The sequence below is a fragment of the Daphnia magna genome, linkage group LG10 (genome assembly GCF_020631705.1).
Source record: "Daphnia magna isolate NIES linkage group LG10, ASM2063170v1.1, whole genome shotgun sequence".
Lineage (NCBI taxonomy): Eukaryota > Metazoa > Arthropoda > Branchiopoda > Diplostraca > Daphniidae > Daphnia > Daphnia magna.
In genome coordinates, this window is record NC_059191.1 from 2,626,552 (window position 1) to 2,654,031 (window position 27,480).

At 42.1% G+C, this 27,480-nt stretch overlaps 1 protein-coding gene across 4 annotated transcripts; it reads left to right on the forward strand.

Moving 5' to 3' along the window:
• Window positions 1–2,677: 2,677 nt before the first annotated feature.
• On the forward strand, window positions 2,678–23,129 carry LOC116932782 (semaphorin-1A). Of its 4 annotated transcripts, XM_032940617.2 has the most exons (18): window positions 2,679–2,960; window positions 5,487–6,082; window positions 17,053–17,149; window positions 17,294–17,345; window positions 18,180–18,242; window positions 18,398–18,505; window positions 18,602–18,689; window positions 18,783–18,887; window positions 18,969–19,057; window positions 19,154–19,295; window positions 19,663–19,817; window positions 19,971–20,164; window positions 20,279–20,593; window positions 20,717–20,862; window positions 20,957–21,010; window positions 21,181–21,390; window positions 21,687–21,797; window positions 22,065–23,129. In XM_032940617.2, exons 2-18 carry the CDS (start codon window positions 5,866–5,868, stop codon window positions 22,451–22,453), a joined length of 2,535 nt encoding a protein of 844 aa, XP_032796508.2. In that variant the 5' UTR covers window positions 2,679–2,960; window positions 5,487–5,865; the 3' UTR covers window positions 22,454–23,129. The 4 variants fall into 4 exon arrangements, with proteins under 4 accessions (XP_045036365.1, XP_032796508.2, XP_045036366.1 ...); XM_045180430.1 differs by lacking the exon at window positions 21,687–21,797 and having other exon boundaries at window positions 2,678–2,960; XM_045180431.1 differs by lacking the exon at window positions 21,181–21,390.
• The last annotated feature ends 4,351 nt before the right edge of the window (window positions 23,130–27,480 follow it).

Consider the following 27,480-nt stretch of genomic DNA (forward strand, 5'->3'; position numbering starts at 1 on the left):
GTACTTGATGTCTGCGATAGAACGGAGCAACCCAGATTTCTCTCCGACTATTACACTCGAGCAGCAAATCCCTCAACGACTAATCTTCTCTCTTCACTTTGCATAGTCGTTCCATTGCTCTTGATTTCAACTTGCATTTTCGTTGCAACGTTTTTCCATTCTCCCTCTCTCTCTCTCTCTCTCTTTCACGTTTTCTCTTTTGCGCAAAAATGTACGTCTAATCCAGGATGAGTGCGACGTGTATGATGTACACACAAACAGCCGGATTATTGAATTAGACTAACTCGATTGTTTTTAAGTTGCGTGTGTTATCATTTTGACTTTTCTAGATTTTTGAAACCTATTCTTTTCTCAGATTGTTATTTATCCAGCACGGAAACGAATAGAAGAGTGGACAGACTAAAAACGGGTCCCCTTTTGACTGTTTTATGATATCAACCATTTTTAAAAGGCCGTTTCCCCTTCATCTAACACGGAATCGATACGATGGATGAACTGACATTATATATATAAGGGCAGAATGGACGACAAGGCGACGACGTATACTACCTCTATGGTCCGTCGTCTCTCTCTCTCTCTTCTCTTTTTCTTTTCTTTCTTTTACCTTTTAGTTAACAACAAACGAAAAAGAAAACAAAAAAGAAGAAGACAATGTTGTTCGACTAGATAATGCTTTGCAAGGGGGACTCACCTGGATGTTCTTTTGTCATCTTGTTTTTTTTTTTTCTTTCTTTCTTCCTTTTCTTTCTTCCCTATCTGTTTTATTCTCTTTATTTTCCATCCTACCTTCCCTTTTTTTTTGTTTCACTTTGCCAACGGTTGTTTGGATTCATCGTCGCTCTTTTGTTTCGGGGAGGTTCCTCCCCCCCCCTTCTTCTTTTGCCCTATCTCTCCACTGTCCTCCTCATCTTCTTCTAGGGTCGTTTTACTCCCAGCAGCGCCTGGCCAGAACCCCTGGCAAACCAGAAACCCTCCGCTGACCCCGCGGAGAGTCTTCTTCTTCTCCCCCCGCAGTATTACTCCGGTCTATGACTGTCTGATCGCTTTGATGACTTGGGGGCAAGTGGGTTCGTTCCTCCTCTTCTTCTTCTTCTTCTCCTTCTTCTTCTTGGTTCGCCTTCCTACCTTCCCCGAGTCCCTCTTTTTTCTTTTTTAACGAATCTTAAGGGCAAAGTAACTAAAAGCGAGACAGCGCAGAGTACCTGGTCTCGTTTCGCCTCTGGCTACCGCCAGGTGTTTCGAAAAATCTTGAAGGTAAGAAAGAAAAGGAAAAAAAACAGAGGGGGAGAAAAAGAAATCATCCGATTCCGCTGAAATCCCCCTCCCCACCCTTATTCCTCTAGTGCATTATAAACACCAAGGCCTCGGTTTCGTCGTTCTCCCGCTAAGAGTTGACTTCTTTTTTATTTTCTTTTTTTAAAATAAAAACGAAAAAACAAAACAAAACAAAAAACTGCCATTTGGTTTTGTGGTAGTGAAACTGAACGCTATTAAAAGCTTCTATCCATTGCGTGCAATGAAGTGCGTCCACAACTGCCAATCCATTTCGAATTCAATGTCTTCTATATTTAAACGCGACGCTTGAGAAATCTGTACATCAAAATCAAGAGTCGAAATGGCTTTCCTTTTATTTATTTATTCATTATCATTTTTCTTGGTTTTTTTGGCTTTTTCCAAGTTGTCTTGTTTCGATAGTCATCTGAAATCAAACGAATTATCTGTGGATGTCCAATCCAAAAAAAAAAAGACCTTTGCCCGTTTGAGCCTATACTTATCCCAATCCTTTTTCTTTCTTTCTTTTTGTTCAAAAAGGAGTTTCATCTGGTGTAGAAGAGGGAAAACGCCATCATCACCACTCTCGTGTCGCCATTCGCATTCGTCTCTTTGATGTTGACTGTCTTTTTTCTTTTTTTCGATTTCCATTTCCAATGACAAATGAAAAAAAAAAAAAAACTAAAAATAAAAGAAAATCCAAAAAAAAAGAAGAAAAGTTCCTACGAAGAGACCGAGTCTTTAGTAAATAGCAGTCGTCGTCTTAGTTTATACTATATATAACGTCCAAGAAAGAGAAGAAAAAAAAAAAGGGAACTGTCTGAAATAAAAATCTAGTATTCTCTTTTGCTTTGGATCACTCCTTCCTACGGACTTTTTGTTTATATTTCAAATGCGCGTGTGTGTGTGTGTGTCTATCTTGCCTTTCCATCGGGTTAAAAGAAAAGACCATTGCCCTGCAGGAATTAAATAGATTCTTTAAACAATTCTTTAAAAAAAATCAAACAAAAAATCAAAAATAAGAAATATAATAAATAAAACAAAAAAAAAAACAAAAAAAAACAAAAAAAATGTGTTAAAGAAAAAGACGGTCAACCGGGAGTCCAAGATCGTCCACCAATCCCTGCGGCTACAATCTGGCCATTTGGCGGCGCTGCCAGCAGTACTTTTTCTCTCTTTCTATATAGCCCAGTGCCCACTGAAAAAGACAGCCCCCCACTCTGTATACGTTAAACACTACACACGCCAGCTATCGTATACAGAATAGTAAAGAAAAGTCCTATCGTAGTCGTAGTAGTAGTAAAAAAGAAAAAACTAAAAGAAAAAGAAAAAGAAAAAGAAGGAAGGGAGGGGGACAGGGGGAAACCAAGCCAAGCGCTTGACGGTGTATGACTAGCGGACCAAGCGGTGGGCTTGGATCAGTTGGGTTTTACCATTTGTGCTAGTAGGTTCGTGCTGCTCGTCGCTCAGTTGATTGGAAAAATACGAAGGAAACCCCCCCCTCCCCCTCTGAACTTGTTTGACTGGCAACGTTCACACAGACATTGCCTATCTACTGTGTGCAGTTCTAGTTGTTCTCTTGTTGATTTCGAAACTGTCTTAATTGAGCACGAGTGATTCGAGACCACGACACACATACATTCTCTGGATTAAAATCATTTCTCAAACAGCGGACGCAGCTTTTACAGGTAACATTTCGATTTGGTTATTTTTTGTTTGTTAAAAACAGACAAAAAAGACAAAAAAAAACCAAAAAAAAAAAAAAATGCCGTGACAATTTCGCACATTTCCTCAATTTGGCGTGTCCCACCAGTCGGCCATGTTTGATACCCTTCCCCAACATCCAATTTATGGCGGTGATCAAAAAATTCGCCCGCCAAAATTGTGGACGTCGTGCTGAATCCCTTTCCCCGATTGTCTGCCATCGTTAAATGCGTTCATTTCTTGTTTTCTTTTTTGCCCTTTTCTCCCCCCGTTTCGCAATGATTGGTCGTTCGTTGGTGTGGCAATCGTGCTATATTATTGCTTCCCGTTCTGTGTGATGGATTTGCGAATCAGCCAAGTAGACAGGATTGCGAATTAAGTAATAGTCCGGATAGATGGCACATTTTTGATTACCAATCCCCCCTCCCAATTCAGACGTTTTCCCTTCTTCATCCTTAATAGCTTTTGTCAATCATTTTTCAGAAATTCCAGCATATTTTGGCAGATAAAAGCGTCATGGTAGAAAGACACAAAATAAAAAAAAATAAAAATAAAAATGTTGGTATTAAATGTTAAACGATACGAGTTTCTTTTAACGTCAATTTGGATTGTCGAGTGTGACCTCCATGCCACAAAACAAGTCGTACGGGTTATTTGATTAGGGCGGGGACGCAGTCGAACAGACCAGGAACCGGATCGTCGATCAGGGCATAAAGAAAAATAAATAAAAAAAATCAAAAATCCGTCTGAATAGTACCCCCAAAAAAATAAAATAAATGTATTGGCATCGGCCCAGGTGACCTGGATATTGGGGCGTTGACGAGGATGTGGCGTATCAGCCATTCCCCCTCACCCACCCATATCCTGTGATCTCGTCCGTCCGCTTCTCTTTTTTCACGTCTGTCGGCCGCCGCCATTACAAACGCCGTTAGCGGGGCTTTAGTCAAATTGTTCTCCTTCTCCTGTATAACATTTCGGGATGTTCTTTTCTTTCTCTCTCTCTCCTCCTCAGCAGACACTGGGGTTCCGTATCGGTAATGATGATGACCGACTCGCTGAGTTGCCGTGCGCATTTGAATACACACGGCGTGATTAGGGCAACAACCGGCATCATCAAGTCAGCGATAGGGACGAAATGAAATAAAAGAGAAAACGTAAGAAATATACAGATGAGAAAGAGAGAGAGATGGTGTGTGTGTGTGTGTTTGTGTGTGCACAGAGAACACACCGATTGTGGAGAGAAAACAGAGAATATCCTGCAGGTCATTACAATAGTCCCGCAAACTGATGATGGTGTTAACACGCATCAGACCGACGCCATTACCAGCAACCCTCCACTACGCAGCATCTATTTTCATTTCCATTTCCTACTACCCCCTTTTTTAAAAAAATATTGTTTTAAAAATCGTAATTCTGGACAAAATCAGCTGATGCTGTGTGTGTCTGCGTACGAATCAGGAAGACGATGGTCGGCCAAAAAGCAGGAAGAAAATCTAAAGGTCTGAAAGGAATTGACGTCACGAAGCTCTTGACTTCAAAAATAGGACGTGATTGGCTTGGCCCAAGTGCGCAGAGTTTCCCGTCCAGAACCTTGTTTTGCACGAAATCGGGATAGATGGCGGATAGACACAGAACGACCGCAATAAGCCAATATCCGGAGTTGAACAAGTTGATGGCTCTCTTCTTTCACAGGATGAAGCCGATCAAAACCGTCGTGTCCGGCTCATCCGTTATCCTTAAAAAAAAAAAAAAACTAAATTAAACCCCCCCCAAAAAAAAAATCCATCCGGTCTTAAAATACCGAAAATTCCGCTACTGGTATTAAATTCTGAAACTTTATTTTATTTATTTATTTTTTTGCTCTCCTTTTTCTCGGCGAGTTTCTTTTATTTTAATTCAACACCTGCAGTAACGAGACGAATACCGAGAAAAGGGTGGGCAGCCAAAAAAAAAAACAAGTTTAACTAAAGCACCTGGGAAAAAGGAAAAAAAAAAAGTGCAAAAAAAAGTAGAGAGTGTGTCGCGTTGTAGAGAGAAAGCGAAAATGCAACATTTTTACACCAGCCCATTTTTTGTTTTTCTGTTCTTCTCACGCCTCTAGAGCGTTTGCATCTCGTTTTCATATCGCGTTCACAAAATAAACAATCAAAGTGGGGGGAGAGAGGAAGAAGAAAAGGGTAAAATTGAAAAGATCCTATAGATTATTTCGAAAGTTAGTTTTTTCTTTTTTCTTTTCAGCAGTTCAAATAAAAAAAGAAAATGTAGGAAGCCAAAGTTTAGAAGAAGAGAGAAAGAAAGAAAAAAGGGTTTTTTTTTTGTCGTAGAGAAGCCAGCGGCAGCCGATTTTGAACTGGTTAATGCCCCACCGACCAGCTTCTTGCTGCCCAAACACGCCTCTTGATTGCAATACCATGTACGGCTATGCTAAATATACTGTAACTCATGATTCTCTTTACTGTTTATTCCTTTTGCCCCTCTCTTTCTCAACCCACTCATCTCGGAAATTGCAGGGTCTTCTGCTTAGAGAGCCGCCAAGTAGGTCGACTGCCGACAGCAGCCAATTTTGACGGCACCGCGCGCAAACTGGTTACGAGCCAAGGACAATTTTTTTTTTTTTTTGGCTCGTTTTTGTTTGGTGTTTTTCCTGTTCCGATCTCCACCTGTATTGGCTTTCGGTTTCGCCAATCCGCAACAATGGTGCAGTGATTCCACGCAACCTGTGACGCCCTTTTTGTCGCTGATCCTTCCATCCTGGACACGCGCTGGCGGCAAACATAGAAACGACAGACAATAATCATCAGGGCCAATAAAAAAGCAAACGAAAGACGACAAAGAAAAGGAGAGTCCACCAGAAGAAGGAAGAAATATAGAAATACAAAATATTGGACAATGGCCTCATCTCATCAGACGACGGAAAGGAGACGTAGTAGCAGCCATGCGATGTCATCCACATCATCAACGAGCTTTTGCCAGAGGCGGACAGTGTTCCGGCCGCGTCTCCAATCGCTCCTGCCTCTCTGTTACCTGGTGGCGGCGGTGAGCTGTTGGACGTTGGTTCACGCCGGTTGGCAAGATGACATCCTGCCCAGGAGATCCATCACGCTGGGTAAGCTCACTCCTCCTTCTTTATTATAATACACCCACTGCTGTTTCCATTTTTTTTTTTTTTTTTTCAAAAACAAAACAGCTGGGAAACGGGCAGGTTTCCACAGACCACCAAATCAAATTTTAGCGCCAAAACATTTGGATTTTTCTTTTTTTCAGAGCGGATTCTATTCGTTTCCCAATAAAAGCTGGCCAGGGTTTTATTAGGAAATCATTCCAAATTTAGTTTTGTTTTCGAAACTCGACTTGGGATTGTTTCATTCTCCTTTGCGTTTTCCATTGGTTACCATGGAGAAATGGCGCTGGTGTTGTTTACCTATTCCCATTAGCTCCCCGTCGCCCCGTGAATTGAATTTTCGATGATCACCGGTCGTGATTGATAAAAACAATTTTTTTTTTCTTCTCCCCTTTTTCTTCCTCTTCGTCTGCATCTTTCCTGAATGCCTAAATCTTGTTAACTGGTTATCTTTGAACATCATCTGATCTCGGTCGACAAACGGTATCTCCGTCTTTGTCAAACTGACGTCACGTTTATTCATCCTCGATGTTTCTTTCGTGTCGCCAGTCTCATGTGCCAAAAAGGAGTAGACGACTGATTGAATATGTAAATGAAAAACAAAAAAAAACCAACCGGAAGATTCATGGAAAAAAACAAAACCTCCCCCTCTCCTAAATTCTAAATCCTAGCCGAACGACTGGTTAAGTTTAAAAAAAAAAAGCACACATTTAAATATTCTGGTCGCATCTACCTCACTGATCCATGGCAACTCATTTGCATATTTAGTCTGGCCATCAACGGGAGCCGGTGATTATTTAAACGACGTATATATACATGTCGTCGGACATGTACGATTCTTCTGTCGCTTTAAAATCATTTCCATTTTCTTTTTATTCGTCTCTTTTCTTTTTTTTTCTTCTTCTTTTCTTTTCCTTTCGTCTTCTTCGTGCTTTTTTATTTACTAGTTGAGGCTCCTCCCGGTCGGTGGCTTAGCATGGTTTTCGGTCTCTACACACAGGAATATACGCATGTATTCCGAACTGAATGAATTATTCATAGAGGTTATATGTCATTACGTATTCCCATCATCGATACACTTTGTCGCTGTCGACGGTCGTGGGGACAATCTTCGAATATAAGAAAACAGCCAAATGTGGAGTAGGAACAAAGAAAATGGGGAAAAATAAAACTTAAAAAAAATAATAATGTGTGGGTTCGTAACGTTTGTTACGCCATAGCGTTGCTGAAAGAAATGTCCGCTAGATGAATCATCTATTTTTTCCCCCACCGGCGTCAGACAAAGTGTCTCGTGCAATCTGGCCACTCTGCATTCACGTACACGGACAACAACACAACAAAAAACCCCTACCTGTGAAAGCTAAATTTCTGTGAATTTCTGCAACACGATGGCAGTGAAAATGAAAATAAGAGCTTTGAGCACGATTGCATTTCTGTCTCAAGAGCTCGAGCGTGGAGACTTTGCTCGAAAGATAGCTAATAGAATGAAACATGCAAAATCAATTGATAACTAACAACAACAAAAAACGTCGCCTTTTTTTCACCGTCACGAGCCGTTGCCGTCCAACGGTAGAGATGCAAAAGTCACAATGACGACACACAAAGAGAAACTGAATTTTTTTATTCAATTTTCGCCCTTTTATTTTTTCAATGTCTATATACTTCTGTGTTTTTTGAACTGTCGCTGGCCGGAAAACGGTACAAAAGACTTGCTGGAACACTTGAATTTTTTTCTCTCTCCCAAACTGTGACGGCGGAACATTTGTTTTCATTTAACAAATTGAATCCTTTTGATTTGTTTGATCGTGTTTTCTCTCTCTCTCTCTCGCCCTTTTCACACACACACACACAATTGTGCTCCTGTTTTCCAACCATTCGTCTCATTTGATGAGTACAACTTTCGTGAAGCGATCCTGGCACATATACATAATTCGTCTTGTTATGTTTCTCTTGTTCAAGTCTCGTTTGCGCCGAGATAGACGGCCACGGATGCTATAAAGGAAAAACTTTTTCTCTTTGTTTATCACTTGGATGCGTCTACTAGAGGAGTTTCGGCTTGGCTATATCGCTATCAATTCAACAACCCTCAAGGTCCCGGACGGAGCCAATTCGAAAGTTGATGGATGACGGTTCGGCCTTGAACGATTTTCTCACAGAGAGGGGCTTTTTTTATTTATGATTTTTTGTCTTTTCTCCAGTCACTACTACTTCCAAATGAAAACTAGTTTTCTTGTTTCTTTTTTTTTCTTAAAAAAATAATCTAGCAATCATTAAGATCAAAGAACAAAAAACAAAAAACAAAAAGAAACAGCTACTTCAAAAGTGTAAGAAGAAAATAGAAGGTCATAGGGTCACGAGACCTTCAGATGCCGATAGCGGGCCTTCTGGCATGTGTCGTCATACTCATCGTAAAAATCAATGAATTTCAACCCATCAAATTTGCGGTTTTTCTTCTTCTTCTTCTTTCCGCTTTATCCCATTTGAACCCGCTCTATGCTTTTCTGACCTATTCCGTGTCCTATATAATTTGCTTCAATAAGCCGGAATCCCCTCGTCGTTTGTGACACACCCCATAGTCTCCGATGATGTAAATGGGGCCTTGATTTTTAATCCAGTACGGGACTTTTTTTTTTATTTTATTTTTGTTACATGTCGGCTAAGTCGTTGCCGGAAGCCTTTCATGCTTGAATGTTATTCCCCATTGTGCGTTTTTTTTATTTTAAAGAGGGGGGTGTGACCGTTTGGCCTGGTACTGATGAAAGAAAACAAAAGAAGGTCTCCGACGTAATGCTCTGCTGAGTGTGTGTATACATTTCGTGCAGCTTCAGTCCGATATCATCACCGATGCCATCAATCAAAATCCACTTTGGGTATTGAAGGGAGAGAAATGAGATCAAAATGGGAGGAGTAGATTGAATAATATCGAAGAGTAATGCGAAACCTCGGCCCGCATTTTTCTTCATCGTCAGAGTGGGCGGACTGATAGTGGCGCATTTGTGCCCGAGTGGAATTCGATCGATGGACACGGCCCAACTGATTGGTTTTCACGCCCGCAACTCGTGTGAAAACGAGACAGCGATCGAACAAAAATCTATTTTAAAAAACGTACCTAGTCCTTTATAACATCGTGTACGGTTTTCCATTTATTCTCATCTCCGTTCGCAGAATATCACGTTACGAAATTCAATTTTCGAAATGGGTTTCTATTCTCTCTGCGCGACTAGCTCAATTTCGGCTGATTTGTGCGATACAAATTTTCCCTAATTGAATGAGCGCTGATTTATGACGATCACTTTCTATCGAATCGAATCGAAGAGGTGCAATACATCGTTGCGTCAGTGAACGACTTTCAATCTCCTGCCAAGCTTTGATCCTTGTAATGGCTCAATGACATCGTTGCGTTGGCGGCCAACTTGAAATTCACCGTCGTCATTCCCGAAAATAGTTCAATCTTCGTCAAGGTTTTTAAATACTCGACCGTAACGCAGTTAGCAACGTTTCGTTAAAACAGCGTCCCCCCCCCTTTTTTTTTTGTTTCTTATCGATACACTTTGACATTGTTTATCGGATGAGAAAAAATCAAGACTGGCCGCCATTATAGCCATATCGTGGGCCTCCTGTTTATGTGTTGAAGAGTATCCGCATCGTCCCGACTAGAAATAGAGTGACGATATTTTGGAGAGACAAAAAATATTAAGGAGAAGGTCCGTTTGTTTGGATAAGACAAACAAGCCGTATATCCCTCTCGCCATCTCGGCGCTATTTTCGTCTCACTGGCGTGTGGCATATAGACACAGGTAGAGAGACCTATAGCACATTTCGACCGGTCGAGACGTTTGGTCGGTGTCTATGCAGGCGGCATTGACGACGACGTCTTGTCGGAGTCTACTTTAGAATTTAAAGGAAAATTGTAAAAAGATGGGAGTTTTTGCGGCGTGTGTGTGTGTTTTGTGTGTCTGATTAGAAAACTTTGGTTCGACCTATTGCTGTTTGCTCGCTTGTTACACTGATCTCTTGGGAACGAGGTAAAGCACATAGCGTCATCGCTAGAACTGATAACCTTTAGCCGACCTTTCGCACCCACCTGTTTTCCATTATTTTTATGGACTTTTTTTTTTCTTATCTTATTTGCTGTATTGGGGACGATTGAAGAACGTACATAAATTGTGGATTTTTTTTTTTTCCTTTTCTTGTTTAACGCTAGATAAAATGCCAGTCGATTGGGTACAATTTAATTGAATGTGGATAAATAGAATCGACCATCTGTGCATTCGCTTTTCTTGTGGGAGTAAATCGTATAATGACTACTTTCTCTTCATTACCCCCGTTGATCATGTTTTGGTGAAAATCTTTTCTTTTATTTTGCCCTCCCAACTTGAAAGGTCTCTTTCGTGTACTCGGCCAACCATGAACGGAGAAGCCCCGTCTTGTTATTCCGCTAAACAGTCGATCAAAAAAATCCTCACCTGTCAGCTGAATTTTTTCTTTCTCATTCCCGTCTGTCCATTTTCATATTTTTGGGTTGTGCTTATTATTATGGCTATACTCAAGTTGGCCTTCTACTTCTTGCTTTTCTTTTCCTTTTTTTTTTATGTTATTCTCTGAGGCCCACCCACCTGGATCGACCGGTTTGTATGTCAGGCTGTTGCAAACACGGGGCTTCGATCAGGGAAGACAACACAGAGAATCGGAATCATGTGCTGAGAAAGCCATTATCAACGGCTCGCTTCTACTGGTGTAAAGCACATTTGCATCCGAGCGATATAAAACACAACATTTTTTTTTATGTCTTCGTCGACTATGAATTTTTGATTAGCCGCTGCCTCGTTATATCAATCTATCGATCGTTTTCTTTTTTTTTACGTTTCTTTTTCAAAGAGTCATCTGATTTTTTTTTTCTCCTTTCTCTTCAGCGTGTCCAAACGATGAGAGCTGAATTCCTCCGCGTGTTTAAATAAACCAACGGGATACAAGAATATATGAAAAATAATGATAATTAGAACGATAGGCATGATGCGAATGATAATCAGACTGGAAAAGCAGAAAGACAATGTTAAAAAAAAAAAAGAAAAGAAAAAGGAGAGTTGATGCGGAAAAATCGGAACGTATCCGGTCGGAATGTTTTCATCAGGCGATGAGTACACGGGAGAGGGGGATATGGAGTTCAAAAGGAGCTGATTGGTTCTGGTTGCGGAACGGTTCTGTATCAGTCACGGGAATTTTAAAGTTGACTAGAAAAGATTTTTTTTTTTTTTTTTTTTACCTATTTTTATTTGGGAGGGGGGGTCAACCTTGTGGGAACTTCTCATCGGCTACGTTTTCAGGATTGTCTCTTCCATTTTTCAAGCCCTGTCTCTTTTTCTCTTCATTTTCTTGTACAAAAAAAAAGAAAAGAAAAAACCTTGCGGAATTCTCAGTACCGGAACGTGGAAATGCATTGAAAAAGAAGATTTTCTTTAGCTCTTTTTAAAAAATATATATATTCATAGAACTAAGGTTTATGCGCGTCTAGAGTCCTATTGTTGGTCCGCTCGCAGATACCGCCTCCTGCCGGTCTATAGCTCCTCTGATCCAGCCGGAAGGATCTGGCTCAGCCTCTAGAAATCTCTTAAGAATTTTTGTTTTATTTCTTTTTTCCAATGGGCTTCATTGTTGCCACTCAATTCAAAAAAAAAAAAAGATGTCTCTCTCTCAGTCTCCTATTGTAAACGGATCAAGGAAACAAAACCCAAAAAATCGCGTTGGGTTAAAGCTAAAAGAGAACAAACAAAAGAAAAGCAGGTCGCAAATAGCAGCGGTAACGTTTTCCGAAAAACTGTAAAACGATCGAAATCCGCTTGCAATACCTGCCAAGCAGAAAATGATACCAATGATCCGGTATTTTCCGCCGACAGTTGTCCGGGTTCTTCTTCTTCTTTTTTTGTGTCGTCTATTGTCTTGTTTATTTTTATTTTTTCCGCCATAGAAATCACGGAATGTTTGCACGTGTCGTTTACACGCTTAGTTGGTCGTGGTATTCTTAGTACAACTCACACAAGGGCTTCCGTCTACACGTCCATCTCCCAATTTACTATTGGAAAAGAGCCCAAAAATAAAAAAGAAAAGGAACTCAGTTTTGTGTGTGTGTGTGGTTTGTTTCCGATATCGTTGCGTCGACCGCCATTCATACGAAGAAAAACGGGTCTTGTTTCCGGAGTATATTTAGTTCCGCTTCAGTGGCTAAACCGCAAAACAACCGACAACGCAAATACATTCCCGGCTTCGCTGTGAGTGTGCGCAAAATGTCTTCGTTTTTTTTTACAATACTCTACCACACCCACGTTTTCTTATTCTCTCTCTCTCTCGAGAAAAGAAAGGCTCCAATTTCCTAGTCGGTGCCAAGACCTCGTAACAGAGAAAAAGTCCACCCCCCCTCCCAAAAAGAAAAAGAAAAAAATGTCGTCTGATGAAAAAGTCCATAAATCTCTTGAGCTTTAAATGGTGAGGAGGGGGATCATAAAACTGTTTGAGAATCGAAAAAGAAGAAGAGAAAGCCCCCAAAACGTCACTTTGTATTTATTCTTGAAGATGGGGCCATCTGGTCTGAGAACAGTTTCAACATCTTTAGAGCAGCTTCTCGTGGCCTTTTGCAGACCACCACCTGCGTGCACCTTCCAATGCCGAAGGGCAAATAGGAAAAAATAAGAAAAAAAAGGCCACTCCACTGTATCGGCAGGGCGTTCACCGGCAGTGACCGAAAAAAGACCGACGTGGCAACTGAATTATCAGCCAAGAAACAAGAGCATTTTCATATATATTTACACACATAGAGAACATCAACAACAAGCCCGAAGGCTATTTTTAAGGGGATTCTCTGTGCACTTCCCCCTGTCACGAGGTTCTGCTTCTCGTCACGTGCTTCAAGACGCACTCTATGTGTGGGAAATAGAAAGAAAGAAAAAGAAGGTGTGGCCAAAAAAACAAAACATTGTCTGTTTTACGTCTAGCAGTAGAGACATGTGTTGGTTAACACAAGTTCTCTGGTAGTCGTTGGCCAAAAACCAGCTCCCATTTTCGTGTTTTCTTTTTTTGCGCACGATTTTTATGTTGATCGATATGTTGCAAATGTCGACTACTGCTTGTTTCATGCGTCAGCCATTTTTTTTTTTTTCGAAAAAATTATGAAATGACGTGTGGAGAAAACAATCGACGCTCCGGTTAAAATACGTGACTCAACATTTCCACCCACCCCTTTAAAAAAAAAAAACGCCGTTGTTCATTTGAATTTAAAAAAAGAAAAAAAAAGTTCATTTCTGGTTTGACGGCCCCCGCGCCTCCATTCTAGCCGGCGGGCATGTCTAACCTTGGACCTTTGTAAATGTTGCTTTGAGGGGTTTCACACAAAGAGCCAGGGTAAGTTGGAGGTGACCACCAGAGGACTCTGCTAACATAACCAAGAGCTATCTGAAGTCTCGGGGAGGTCTCGGCATCGGTTGCAATACAAATGACGAGTTGAGGAAAAGATGCTTCCCCCCCCCCTGGCGCCACAGGGTATATTTCGTTAACCTTAAAAAGAAAAAAAAAATCAACCCCTCCATCCACGGTTGGCCGGTCGACCCTCCCCTCTTCAACAGTCTTTCCAGTTGCCACGCCACTTGTTGAATACATCTATCCATTAGCTTTGGAGTTGCGTAGGGTTCGAAAAGCATATGTATTAATATATTTCCATTTTCCTTTTTCTGTTCAGTCTACCCTATTGCGTAGAACGTAAACGGGGGGAGATTTCTTTTTTGTTTTGTTTTTGACAACGACTCGTTTCACATTGACTTATTACCTCCGCTTTGCATGTTGTTGCAGGCTTCTTTTCTAACGTTGTATCATTTCCAACGATGAATAATAATATATCAATCCTCTTCCTCGTTCGTTTGCCCACTCGTACCAAACTACCAACGATGGGAAACAACGAAGAAAACAATAGGAATTCATTTAGAAAATCTTTCGATTCCTTAAATCGAAAAGCAATCGATTGTGTGCATCAGACATTATACCAGGGTTAATTGAAATAGCTCCAGGTTTTCCGTCTTCTGCCGTTAAACCGTTTCCTAACACTCCACATGAGAAATGGACAGAGAAGAATAAACTTACGCCATGGGGTTTTCATTATTAGACACTCGAACGCAAAGAGAGAAGTTTGGACTCGAGTCAAAAGTGTTGGAGGCCATTTTGCTTGCTAGTATGACGGATGGCTTGGAAACACAAAGACAGACACACAAAAAAAAAGCCGTTGGGTCAGAAGAAGAACAAAAGTCGAGAAGGCTTCCGTTGATTTTCTCCCCCCTCCGAAATTGGAGAAATTTCACGATCGGTTAGTGGAGGTGTCGGGAAACTCCACACACAGCAGTCGGTCGTCTGGTAACCAATACGTGAATTTGAAGCTCTTTTTCTTCACCTATTTGCTGGGTAGTTGATACACGACGGTAAGTGGTCTAAGCAACAACGGGTAGACATCCTGTACGTACAGGAGGGGGGAGCACACGACGTCTACACGAAAACCGTCATGCAGTTTTCGTTGATGAGTAGATGGCGTGATCGACTCCCATTGCTAGAAAATTCTTTTGTTTTTCCTCCCCTGCAAAAAATATTGTACTTGTATACGTTGCTTTGGGTTTTTTTTCTTTCTTTCTTTCTATCCCGCTGTGCGTTTGCATATAACTTGGGAAAACGGGGGGGAATTTATGTCCTCGTGATTGCTCTCCACCTCGGCGACCAGCAGGCATTGGCAAGGTGATTTCGACATTTGAACTTTCGACTAATGAATCATACGATCAATGATGCGATGGCGTGCATCCTTTACAAAGCCACAAAACGCCAAATAATACAACCGCCCATAATATGATCAAAAATAGAAATAATTGTTTACTGAATTAGAAATTCTGACCCGTTAATCGATTGAAAAATTCTTTACGAATTAACAACCGTTTTAATTTTTTAACATCTTCTCTGTTCCAATTATAAACGGGTTTTATTTGAGTAGCGAGTCGGGGAGCGAACGAGCGGGATATAGACACGAAAACAAAGGTCCCTTTGGTAACGTGACGTGAGTTTGAGTCTTTGTAACGGCAGTTTGGCAGGGCAAAAAAGAGGAATTTCAACGCCCAAAAGAATGCAATGCCTGAAGTGTCGTGTTGTTTAACCCAAAAGGAAAACGGAAAGGACAGCCAGATAGAGGGAAAAAGTTTTAATCATTAGTTTGAACGCAGTCCAGAACATTTCACGATCCATCCAGAACAACCAACAAAAGCTAAAGCGAAAAAAAAAAAAAATGAAATAAAAGCCACATCGTTAAATAACGGAACACGAAATAATAAAAAGAAAAGAACTAATTCAACCAGCGGAAATTGCATTATTTCCTATAAACCCGTCAGAAGCAAACGTGCTCATCCATCATAATGCACACGTTCTCGTATTCTTCCTTAACTTTGCCTATACTTTTCTTTTCTAAAAATGACGGGACAAACACAATGATGCCTGATTGCCTATTCCTTTTTAAATATTTGGAGTGCCCCCTCGTTAGTTTCCAACTTGCCTTCTTCTTTGATGCTGGGATCATCAAGCTTGTAGCATATTGTTTACCCGACAGCTATCGAATCCAAAAACAAAAACACAATGACCTGCCGAGAAAGAAAAACGGTCTGGTCGGTATATATGATTTCTACTGCAGTATTTTGTTGTTGTTGAATTTTTAATCACATAGGCATATATGCGGTTGTATATAAGAATCTTGGGTATCTGCTTATTGTTTTCCTTTGGCCATATCTCGGTGAGAAATTTCGTTCTCATCCATGTAACATCCACCCTCTTCAATCTCGTGTAAGATGCATCCACTTGGAGGTCTAGTGGTAATAAAGAATTTAGCTTTTCTTGTATAACTCTTCACACACACACAAAAGTAGAGGGTAAAATATAATGAAGCATGTCTTGTAAGGGTTGTCTTCGCCGATCCCTTAGTTAGAAAGACCACCCATCTTCTTTTATTCTGCTGTACCACAATAAGAAGAAGAAAAAAAATCTTCTTTCGGTTATGGTCAGCTGGATTTGTATTCGAGACCCCACACAGGCAAACGAATTTTTCTTTACTAGTCTAATTGAATCTCGCCACCTCTTTTCTTTCGTCTTTGTTATTGTCTTGTTTCTCCCCCCTTCTTGTTCCTAGTAGCTCTCTATGATACAAGGCTCACTATTCAGTAAATGCACTCATTTTCAATTATTACGTCTACCGAGAAATTGTCCCTGAGAGATGTGTGTTGAAAAACACTTCAGGCCATTCGCAGCATTCATTGTCATGAATAATCATAATTTCTTTCCGAGTCCCGAGGTAGTATTTTATTTTATTTCTTCTCTTTCTGTTTCAGAGCGCCAGATGACTGTTTAGATGAAGCCCTCATCTGTTATGTTGCTCTGCTTTCACATCTTTTGCTCCTTTGTTTTTTGTTTTCCTGGAAGACTTAGACATGGTGTAACCCGTTGAACCGGACATAGCGCACTGACGTAACGATTCGTGTACTCACGATTCGTTTTCTAGTGATTAATTTAGTTGTTCGCTTCGGTGGCCTAGTAAATAGCATCATACTGTTACGTTCGCTAGTGTTGCAGGGCCCTCCTCAAATTTTTGTTTGGGGTGGAGTGGAGGGATTTTTTTTATGTCGGTCACGTTGTGGGTCACGACAGAAAACGACGTTGCCTTGTCGTCGTCGATGTGCCGTAACTTCGTGCCTTACAGTAGTGTACGGTTTCTTCTTCTTATTTTCTTATTTTCTTTTTACGTTCCTAACAAACAACTTCCTGCTCTTTTGGTTTCCAACCGAATGTGTTTGAGGGCGCACGCGTGACTGAAGGAAGCGAGTGATTAACCACTGATATCAATCTAAAAATATAACTGATGTTTTTTGTTTTTTTTTTTTTTCTTTATTATGTAGCTCCGGAACAAGTACAACGCTTCCACGGAAACCACTCTCACCCGGATCATTTTAAATTACTGGAAACGAACGGCGATTCCATCCTAGTCGGCGCAAGGTACATTCATACTCTCACATTTTTCTCTTCATCACGTGTCTTTTTTTCCCCCTTCCCATCATTCTCTTAAAAAAAACAACAATTAACTTTAATTAGAGAACTGGAAGTTAACCGACATTTTTCTTTACCCCTTTTTATCTACAGGAATATCATCTACAATTTGAGTCTGAATGAAATGACAGAAAATCGAGCTCAGGTCAGTTGTACATCATTCTTTTCTTCCGTAGTTTTTCTTTTTTTTTTTTATGCATTCTTCATGATTCCACCACTCATCCCCCCTTCCAGAAAAAAAAAAAAAAAGTTGAACGCAGAAGATGGAGTGGCAAGTAGAAAAAAAAAAAGAACCGTGGTTAAAAGGCAGTGACTCATCCCGTTATTCGCATGTTTGAAACAAGACATGCTAGGGTTTGAGGAGTTGGGTCGTAAAAGCTCGCGTAAAGAATATAAAATGTAATGCATCGTTTAAAAGAAAAAGAAAAGAAACAGAAGAAAAAGCGCATAAGAGAGGAAGGAAAAATAGAATGAAGGGAGGCAAAAGGTAAGCTAAAACCAACCTGTCTCACAACCTGCCCAAGTTAGGAAGTGGCGATTGTCCTCCATTCCATATCGGACTGCACTCGGAGCTTTTGGTTCAATGAAACTACGGTTGTCTTATTATTATTTTTTTTTTATCTGTCTGTTCGTTGTCCTCGCCTTCGCCGCATTTGCATAGTCCATTCAGGGAATCGTCAGTGTGTGTCTGTGTGTGTGTAAGCATTTCTTTTGTTTGGGTCGCCATCCTTTTATGTGGGATAGTCCTTCCGGCCATTTCCGGCCAATTTACATTGGCCATTTAAACACATCCCAACGTAGACAAACTATTCACAAAAATGTCCACACGCAAATGATGATATCCCAGTCTATTAATGTCTTACTCACAAATCTATCCATTTGAACCATTAAATCGATAACTCCCTCCTCCGTCTGACCTCCCTCTAATTGTATGCATAAATTAATATTTTATTATATATTTTTTTCTGCTTCTTGACAGAGGGTTGAATGGTATCCGGCTTCGACTCACCGGGAAATGTGTCTCGTCAAAGGCAAATCAGAGGTAAGAAGTTCAACACGTCAGCGTTCTGTACACGCACAGAATAGATAACTTTGTTGTTTGAAGACACGTGCGTCATCATAATCTAATCTTGGCTTGTTTACCTTATTTTTTTTTTTCCGTTTCGCCCCCAACTCTTCGTTGACTAACGAAAAAAGGATGATTGTCAAAATTACATCCGAGTGCTTGCCCGGATCAACGACGAGGAGATGCTTGTCTGTGGAACGAACGCTTACAATCCGCTTTGCCGCAGATACGGCCGTAATGTAAGTCAGACCGACCTCATTCCCTCAGTTGTATGTTCTATAATATTTAGAGACCAATGGGAAATCATTGTGTTTACATCCGTTTCACGTTTGCAGGCAAGCGGAGTGGAAGTTCTCAGAGAGTTCTCCGGAAAGGGACTAAGCCCTTATGATCCTAATCACAACAGTACGGCTGTGTTTTCCGGTACGTTGGAGCTTTAGACTAAGTCTTACAGAGAGAACTTGCTAATACCTAATCTGTCTCTCTCTCTCTCTCTTTCTCATTGATAATATTTAGACGGTGAATTGTACGCTGGAACCGTTTCCGATTTTTCCGGTTTGGATCCGCTAATTTACAAGGATCCCCTGCGAACAGAGCAATACGATTTTAAACATTTGAACGGTAAAACTAAGAATTTCAATATTTTTATTACGAATCATTGTTCTAATAAATATGTCTTCTTTTATTACACGACGATTGCAGCTCCCAATTTCGTCAGCTCCGTAGCCGATGGGGATTACGTTTATTTCTTTTTACGTGAAACAGCTGTCGAATACATCAATTGTGGCAAGGTAAAAAAAAAACTAAATAAAAAACAAATACATAGAATAACATTTCAAAAATTCCCCGAACATTAAACATCACTGATGGCTTATAATTCACTATAGACGGTGTATTCACGCGTAGGCCGCGTGTGCAAAAACGACAAGGGAGGCCCGCATCGTTGGTCTAATCGTTGGACATCATTTCTGAAATCTCGTCTCAACTGCTCTCTGCCCGGCGATTTCCCATTCTACTTTGACGAAATCCGTAAGTTTTCTTCCTTCGCCAACGCCTACCATTCTCAACTGTGGGTGTTAAGTTTCTTTCCCTTGCCGTCGAGTCTCAGTTTGCCTCGTTTTGTACCCCCCCTCTCTCTCTCTCTCGTTCTCAGTCTGTCTTTCTTATGCCTGGCAACTAACTAATTATCGTTGTATAATGAAACGAGCTCGTTTGGGCGAGCAAACGGGCCCGCAGTCGATGGGAATGAGTTATGCCGAGTGAAGCTGTATCCTCATGACTACGTCAGCCAAGTTTTCAGAGAGAGAGGAGTGCGCTGATTGCGACTGGCAGCTCGATGATTGGTGCACTTGAAAAGACTAGAGACTTAACTACCTTCACTCGTTTTTACATGCAGAATCGACGAGCGACGTTGTAGAAGGAACTTATGGGCACAGGACGGAGCGTTTGATCTACGGCGTCTTCACCACGCCGGAGAACTCCATTTACGGTTCGGCCATCTGCGCCTTTCGCCTCCAAGACGTGATGGATTCGTTCGACGGTGCTTTCAAGGTAACTGCACAAAGCCATACGTTACGTCCTCCTTCGCTGTAGCCACATCTCATTCACTCATCCATTGTCTATTGTTTTCTGTTGCTCCCCTCCTTTATTCGTTATCCGACTCAACAAACAAATAAATAAACAAACAAACGAAAAATTGTATAGGAACAAACTTCGATGAATGCTAATTGGTTACCCGTGAGCGGCAATGACGTTCCCGAGCCTCGACCTGGCCAGTGCGTTAACGACTCGCGTACCCTCCCCGAAGTGACGCTCAACTTCATCAAGTCTCACTCGCTGATGGATGAATCTGTACCCGCCTTTTACGGGGTACCCCTCGTCACTCACACTTCCCTCAAGTAAATATCGTTTTTATTTTTGCCATTTTATTTATTTATTTTGTATATACAGTATATATTTTTGTTTCTTTTCAAACTGAGCAATGGGATACTAATTTAACGATTTAACGTCAGGTATAAATTTACCAAACTGGCCGTGGATCCTCAAGTGCGGACAGCCGATGGTAAAACTTACGATATACTCATTATCGGGACCGACAAAGGCAAAGTGATTCGAGCGATCAACACAGAGTCGTACGACTCGGTCAGCAAAGTGCGACCGGTCGTCATCGAAGAAATCAAAGTTTTTGAAACGGAAGCTGCCATCACCAACTTGCGGTTTGTTCCGCAAACAGACAAAATGGGACCTCGACTCATTGTGGTTTCCAATGACGAAATACAAACGATTCCACTCCACCGTTGCTACACAGACAGCGTCATCACTTGCAGGTGGGTGTTTATTTTATCTGATGATGCCATTTCTTTTTTTCCTGCTTTGTTGTTCTATCGATCTGTCATATTGCCATTCGAGACTTTTGTCCTGATGGATTATGTTTTTTTGTTCGGTTGCAGTGAATGCGTGGCTCTGCAAGACCCCTACTGTGCATGGAACGCCGCCACGTCCCGTTGCGTCACCGTAGCATCAGTCGCACCTACCGCCCAATCTGCACTTATCCAAAGCATTTTTACGGGATATTCTGATCAGTGTCCGGATAATGGTAAAAACAAACAAGTCCCTTTAAACTTTATTTTCTATCACACGACTAATGTTCCATTGTTTTTTTTTGTTTTTTTTATGTTCCAAAAAAACAGCTATCATTAAAACGAAAAACAGGACTCCGTCATCACCATCGGCCGAAACAGTTGGTGAGCATTTTCGATTATCTAAGTTGTTTTTGGATATTTTGTACCTTCCTAGTTTCAGTTGCTTCTTAGCTCAGTTTGCATTAGTTTGGCCGTTTGTCTCCTTTGTCTGTTGTTTTTTTCGTTGTTTTGTGACGTTTGGGTTGTTGCGTCTTGTGTGTGTGTGTGTGTAGTTCCCGAGGAGCCGCTCTGTGCCCCGTGTCAATGTCCCTGTGCGACGTCGGCGGCGGAGGCAGCGGCAGCGACGGAAAGTTTGATATCCAGCACGACTGCCACCCCCGACACCACTACCACTGGTAGCAGTACCGCTAGTACCACAACTTCTTCCACCACCATTTCTTTTAGTAGCACGACTTGGCCAAGTCCCCGCCGTATGCACCAGGGTCAGTCCTCATCAAACTTTATCGTTTCTGCTTATCGCTAGACGGCACGGCTTTTTTTTAAATTTTTTTTTCTGTGTGGTTCCGGCTGCTTTATCGGCATTTTATGTTTTCTCCTGTATAATTTTTTTTTTCTAAATTCTCGCTGGGAAGGGCGGGTGAGAGCGCATTAGAATGAAAGCATGCTTATATGCTTATTACCATCGATAAATTAGCGTTTTCAAATTTGTCATAACCCAAATTAAATTTCAAAAAGTGTGGCTATTGACAAGCGATTTATTTGTCTGTATACATAATAGGGTTAGACGTGGAATTAGAAACGAACGTGATAGTGGAGGAAGGCGAGCATAAAAGACCCTATATTGAACCTGGTCACGACGTCTTTGACGATAACGTCATCAACGCTGCAGGTGAGGCTGGGATTCAGTAGTCGAACTGACATACCCCATATCTCGATTAAAATGACAAAACAAATGAAACCAACGCGAACTTGAATCACATCCTTAGACAATTTTTGCGTTCAATATCTTGACTTCAATTACCCCCTCTCCAAAACCATAGACGGCTCTACCTTGTAGCACGCAGACTCTTCAGTAACTTCAAATCGTCTTTTTGCCATGATGAACTTAAAAAAAAAAAAAAATCAAATTTAATAGAATTTATTTTCCCTGTTTCAGGTCCAAAAGTGGGTGCCTCACAGTCATCATTTGGCATCTATACGGCAGAAACGTTCACAATCGCCGTTGTGGTGTCGTGTTTTGCTTCACTGGTTGTGGGCTTCCTCAGTGGTTTGATGTTTTCCCGACGATGCAAAATGGGCGACTCTTTTGCATCGTCTTCTGGTGGTTTTAACGGAGCACCATACCTGGAACAAAGGAGATTAAGCAGGCTTAACGAGACAAATGGATCGTGCAACGAGCCAAGCAAAATGAACAACTTCGTTGACAGTCTTAACAGCGCCGTACTGAAAATGGCCAATGAGAAAAACAATGCCAATGCTAATAATACCACGAGCACGCTTGACTTGAAGCCGGCGGTTCAAAAAGTCAAAAAGACTTACGTCTGATTTATTTCATCTCTACGGATCACCACCTTCTCCTTGTGGTAACTGTTCGATCACCCATCGTGGGCAACTCGTGCAGATCTTGAATCGACGAGGAGGAATATGGCTTCATAATTTAATCTGAATGAAATATATATATATATTTTTTAAGATGTAAAAGAGTATCATACACATTGTTGCCAAAGTTTGTAGACATCCGGCAGCGGCGGAGATAATCAGCATGTTGTACAGACGATTGTTGAAAACAAATTTTTTTCTCGATTAAATGAATTTTGATATCGCATGTAAATACCAGATTCACTCCATTATGATCACCCCATGTTCCCACGTTTTCTTTTGTTGGATGGGTTTCCATTTGCTCATTGTCACTCTCATCAAGTGCCTGCATGTAATTGTATGTAAAATCCAGCTATGGTAAACGCGCATTCTTGTCGTGCTCTATTCAATACTCTTCCGGTCAAGAGTGGCAGCGCTTCATCCCACCCGTCGTCCGCAACCACCGCATCATCACCGTTTTCCCCATATTTAAACGACAATTGCCCTGTCCCCATCAGAGTAAGTTCATCTTCCATCGACATCCATCTGAAATTTGTTTGTAAAACTTTATACAGCCGTTATTGCATGCGTTGATGCTAAAAACGTCAGCTACGTGACAGACATAAATACAAGTTTGAATGTCTCCGTCCTCTACTGCATATTAGAGTGTCATAAAGAGAACTAGGGATCGGCCCCGACCTTAATTCGGGGCGCATTTTTCCAATCGGGTTTCGAAATTTGGGTCTCGGGGCGGGGCGTTCGGGGTTTGGAGTGAAAATTTTTGAACCCCGATCTCAATCGGGGTGCCTAATCGGGGATTCAACCCCGATTGCAATCAATCGATCGACGTTAAAACATAATCGATCAAGTGGAAATCGATTATTATGATGAAAATCGGGGAGTTCGCCCCGGTTGCCCCGATAAAAACCCGACCCAAATTTGTAGTTTGAATTCAGGCGCCATTTTTGTAAATGTCGTCGGGCCAAGCGGGTTAACCTCCATTTTTGCCCCGCCCCGCCCTGGCTGACGAAATGGCACACCGATTCATCCCCGATTGCCTTTTCCCGGGGCGAGGCGGTTAACCCGATTTAAATAAGTTGACGGGCAATTCATTGGGCATTTTTGTGGGCAACGAGTGGGAGGACGGGCAGAGACTGTGAGTGAGTCGACGGGCAGATACAGGGATTGGGTTGACGGGCACAGACTATGAGGGGGCGGACGGGCAAAGGCAACGATAGGGTCGACGGGCAACTACAGCGGGTTTTTTGTGGGCAGCGAGTGAGTTGACGAACAGAAACTGTGATGGAGAGGGCGGGCAGGGGCAAGGACAGGGCAGACGGTCCACTACAGGGGCGTTTTAGTGGACAGAGATTGGGCCGATGGGCAGAGACTGTGAGATATTAGACGGGCATATACAGGTAGCGATTTGACGGGCTGACACTGTGAGGGTTTAAACGGGCAGGGCCACCGACTGGGACGACGGGCACCTACAGCGGTCGTTTTGGGAGGCAAAATAGGTTGACGTGCAGACTATGAGGGAGAGGACGGGCAACTAGGCGGACATCTTGGCGGGTAGAGACAGTGAACGGGTCGTCGGGCAAAAAATGGGAACGCAGAAAGCTTTAAGAGTAGACGGGCAAAAATTTAACGTTAACAGTTTGGCAGAATTAAATGGCGAGAAAAGCGTTAAAAATACGCTAGCGCCACCTATCTCCCGGCCCTGGACGGGCCCAAAATTACTAGTCAGAACATAAGACGCGTCGTTGCTAGTGTCAGTAAATTTTATCAGTTGCCGTGCGTTTGTACTGTAACCCGACTCCCTAAATATGCACCCCCTCTGAATGGCGGGAAAACTTTAGTGCCGCTGCTATTTTAGAAGAAGGGTGGTTTTCGAAGCAACCATGGGATAGCTATCCCTCCCCCCTCCTTTGGTTTTACTCAGAAAAGAAAACAATGATAGAACAAATAAATAGGCGAACGCGACATATTTTTTTATTGCAATGGCAACTGTGTCATTCACATTAAACGCATCATCTTATTGTACGGGAGTTTTTACTCGTTACGATTACCCGCTTTAAGACCCCTAGGCTCCCAGTAGCTGCGTTTTGTAAAGACTTGATGCTTGTACTTGAACACGACCGTCTGTCCGACTCGGGGCTCAATTATGTTGTGTCGCTGAATTGATTTAAACCGCTCGATCAAGACATGGCCTGGATAAGGAAAGATATTGCATGTTAAAATAGAAGATGCGCTTATCTTTTAAATCATGAAATTAATAGCCGGAGCCTTCTGTTTTCAATCCATGAAGAGTGCCAGTAATCTCATAACTGAGGTTCACCTCAATTGGCGGGGGCACGTATTTATGTCAGCCCAGCATGGCTGACTTAAACATTTTGGCCTCTTTTTTCTTCTTTCTTATTTCAATCCACTTGGCAGTCAGCTCTTCAGACTTCGAATTTCACGGCGAATTTACCTCTGTCTAATGAAAAAGGGATGGACAATAGGAAACGATATTCATATTTAAACAGATCAAAACTACCTGTCAAGTTCCAGCAAACGCTTTTTAGCTGCTTTCAGTTTCTTTCGCCGCAGTCTTGCCATTTCAGAGCCTTGGTTCTGATTTTCTGTTTGCGGGTCTTGGGTTTAGTTGGACGAACGCAAGGAACTTCTTCCTCTTCTTTGGCTGGCTCTTCTTCATCGCCTAAGCCTTGCGTGTTTTCGGACCACCAGTTATCCTGCGATTTAGTAAGTGATTAGTGCAACAAATTAATAATTTATGTCGTGTGAACGTACCTTTAGTCAGAAATTAAAAGAAGAGCAGCATAAGCTGCGCAAACTGTCTAAGATGGTCAATTAATGTGTATTAATGTATATTAAGGTATGTAATACGAAGAGGAATTGATTCAGGTTTCCTTTTTTTTTGTAGTATATTTTGAATTTTTAATCCAGCATCCGCGGAAAACAGTCACAAGCGACTACTCTCCCCATTGTTGACAACGTTTTGGAGGGAATGTTATGACTGATCCGGGTAGTCAGCGCCCCTAGCGAGTGCCCCAAAATTTGTCCGTGGAAATAGCAGACGAATCACCTAGCAGACGACAGTTCAGGGACCTCCAATGTTAGACCACCATCAATACTTTCAGTCAAGCTTCCTGGTGTTAGACTTTGGCTGCCCAATTTATCATTAGATGAAATAGATGCCCATTGGACGGCAGGAGGAGCCGCTTGAAAACGATCACCAAAAACACGATTTTTTTGCATGCAATAACAATTTGGTAACTCAAAAAAGAAATTAACTTACTCAGCAACCTGTTAAAACGTTGCTTCTCTGCTGTAGACCAGTTGTATTCTCAGCTTCTCCATTACTACTTTCGGTCTACCTTGCTGACGATGGTTGACTTTAACAGATGTTGCGGATCACGAACTGCCATCTGACGGGCAATTAACTAGGTCGGGCCGACTCGTCCGTAAACCAACTATGGGTGCGTTTTATCGTCAACTTTTGAGCTCAACCCGAACCTAAACTGAGCTCAATCAGTATAGTCCGGTCGTATGACGGTCGTCTTCCGTCAAATGATGTTGCTTGGTTGTCTTCATTGTCCTCCGGATTGACTTCATCTTCGTCCGGATTTTCCTGGATACATTCAGAGACATCTTGATACACGATACCTACGGTATCGTGAAGTGTGTCTTTCCCAGTAAGGGTTTCCACAAATCGATCGTAGTTGTCAAAGGCGACTCCTATAATTATATAACCCATACTAATTTTGTTAATCTTTATCTTGAAGTAAGAAGCATGTTCACATTTACCAGTTTGTAGATGTTGTTGACGTTCTAAACCCCACGGTAAAAGTCTTGATTCACGACATGTAGAAAAGGTTAGCTCTGTTTCGAGTTCTTCTGCTGCGTGATAATTTATACCGTGTCCCAGTTTGTTGAGGACTTCAATCACTTTGTAGGATATTGTTCAGCCCGTGACTGAACTTACCTTAGTAAAGAGAAAAATGTGATGATGAAATAAGAACACACGGGAGCACTGGCTGCTGTCTAGACGGTGTGAGGTATATTTTGTAACTGATTGCCCCTTGCCCTGTACATTTTCCGGCCGGTAGGCCGAGGGGCGGGGCTACACAAAATAAATTGTGACATGGTGGCCTCCTAGCGAGGGCCACCCAAATCATATGAAATAAAACGTAATGGAAGTCGCGTCCGTCTTCCAGCTCGTGTTGTCGGATGTTGGGAACGAGATATATTCCCAACACACTCCCCACCAGAGCCCGTGGTCCACGGCTCTCCCTGCTCGACTGGATCTGCGGCGGCCACGGGTGGAGTTGCTTCTTCTGGTTCCAATTCCAGCTCTGGCGTAGGTGGAATGACGTCGTCCGGCTGATCCTCACGTAGCTCTAAGGGGTGTAACGATTGAATGGCACGGTTGATAAGATTCCCGTTCGGCGTCTTGACCATAACCGAACGGATCAACCCGTCTCTGCTAGTGATTAGCTCCTTCACTACTCCTATCGTCCACATAAGGCGCTTGGTGTTGTCATCGTGAATGATGACAACTTCTCCTACCCGGATCTTGCGGCCGGGTCCCCCTTTACAGTGGAACTTGTCGATTTGGAGAAGGTAATCCGTCACAAATCGTTCGCAGATATCGCTGACATACTCCCTACGTTGACGATCCATTTCCAGCAGTTTCAAATTGGTTGCGTCGGGAGCCATGAGGTTTTCGGCTGGCTCCGGCGGAGTGCAGTTCGAACGCCTATTGTTGAGAAACTGGTTCGGGGTGATGGGGAGCGGGTCGTCGCTCCCTTCTGCCACGTAGGTTAGTGGCCGTGCATTCACCACGCTCTCGGTTTCAATGAGACTAACCTCTAGCTCGTCGTATTCCAGACATGCACGACCATTGGAGCGCCTCAACAAATCCTTCATCGTCCGCACCATGCGCTCCCAGAACCCTCCCCACCATGGGGCTAGGCTGGCCGAGAAAATCC

What these genes read in the sequence shown, in the direction of transcription:
- LOC116932782 (XM_032940617.2), top strand. Translation starts at nt 5,866, where the DNA reads ATGGCCTCATCTCATCAGACGACGGAAAGGAGACGTAGTAGCAGCCAT. An exon ending in TCGTCAAAGGCAAATCAGAG is followed by an intron (nt 18,243 to 18,397) that starts GTAAGAAGTTCA and finishes TAACGAAAAAAG; the next exon opens with GATGATTGTCAAAATTACAT. An exon ending in AATACATCAATTGTGGCAAG is followed by an intron (nt 19,058 to 19,153) that starts GTAAAAAAAAAA and finishes AATTCACTATAG; the next exon opens with ACGGTGTATTCACGCGTAGG.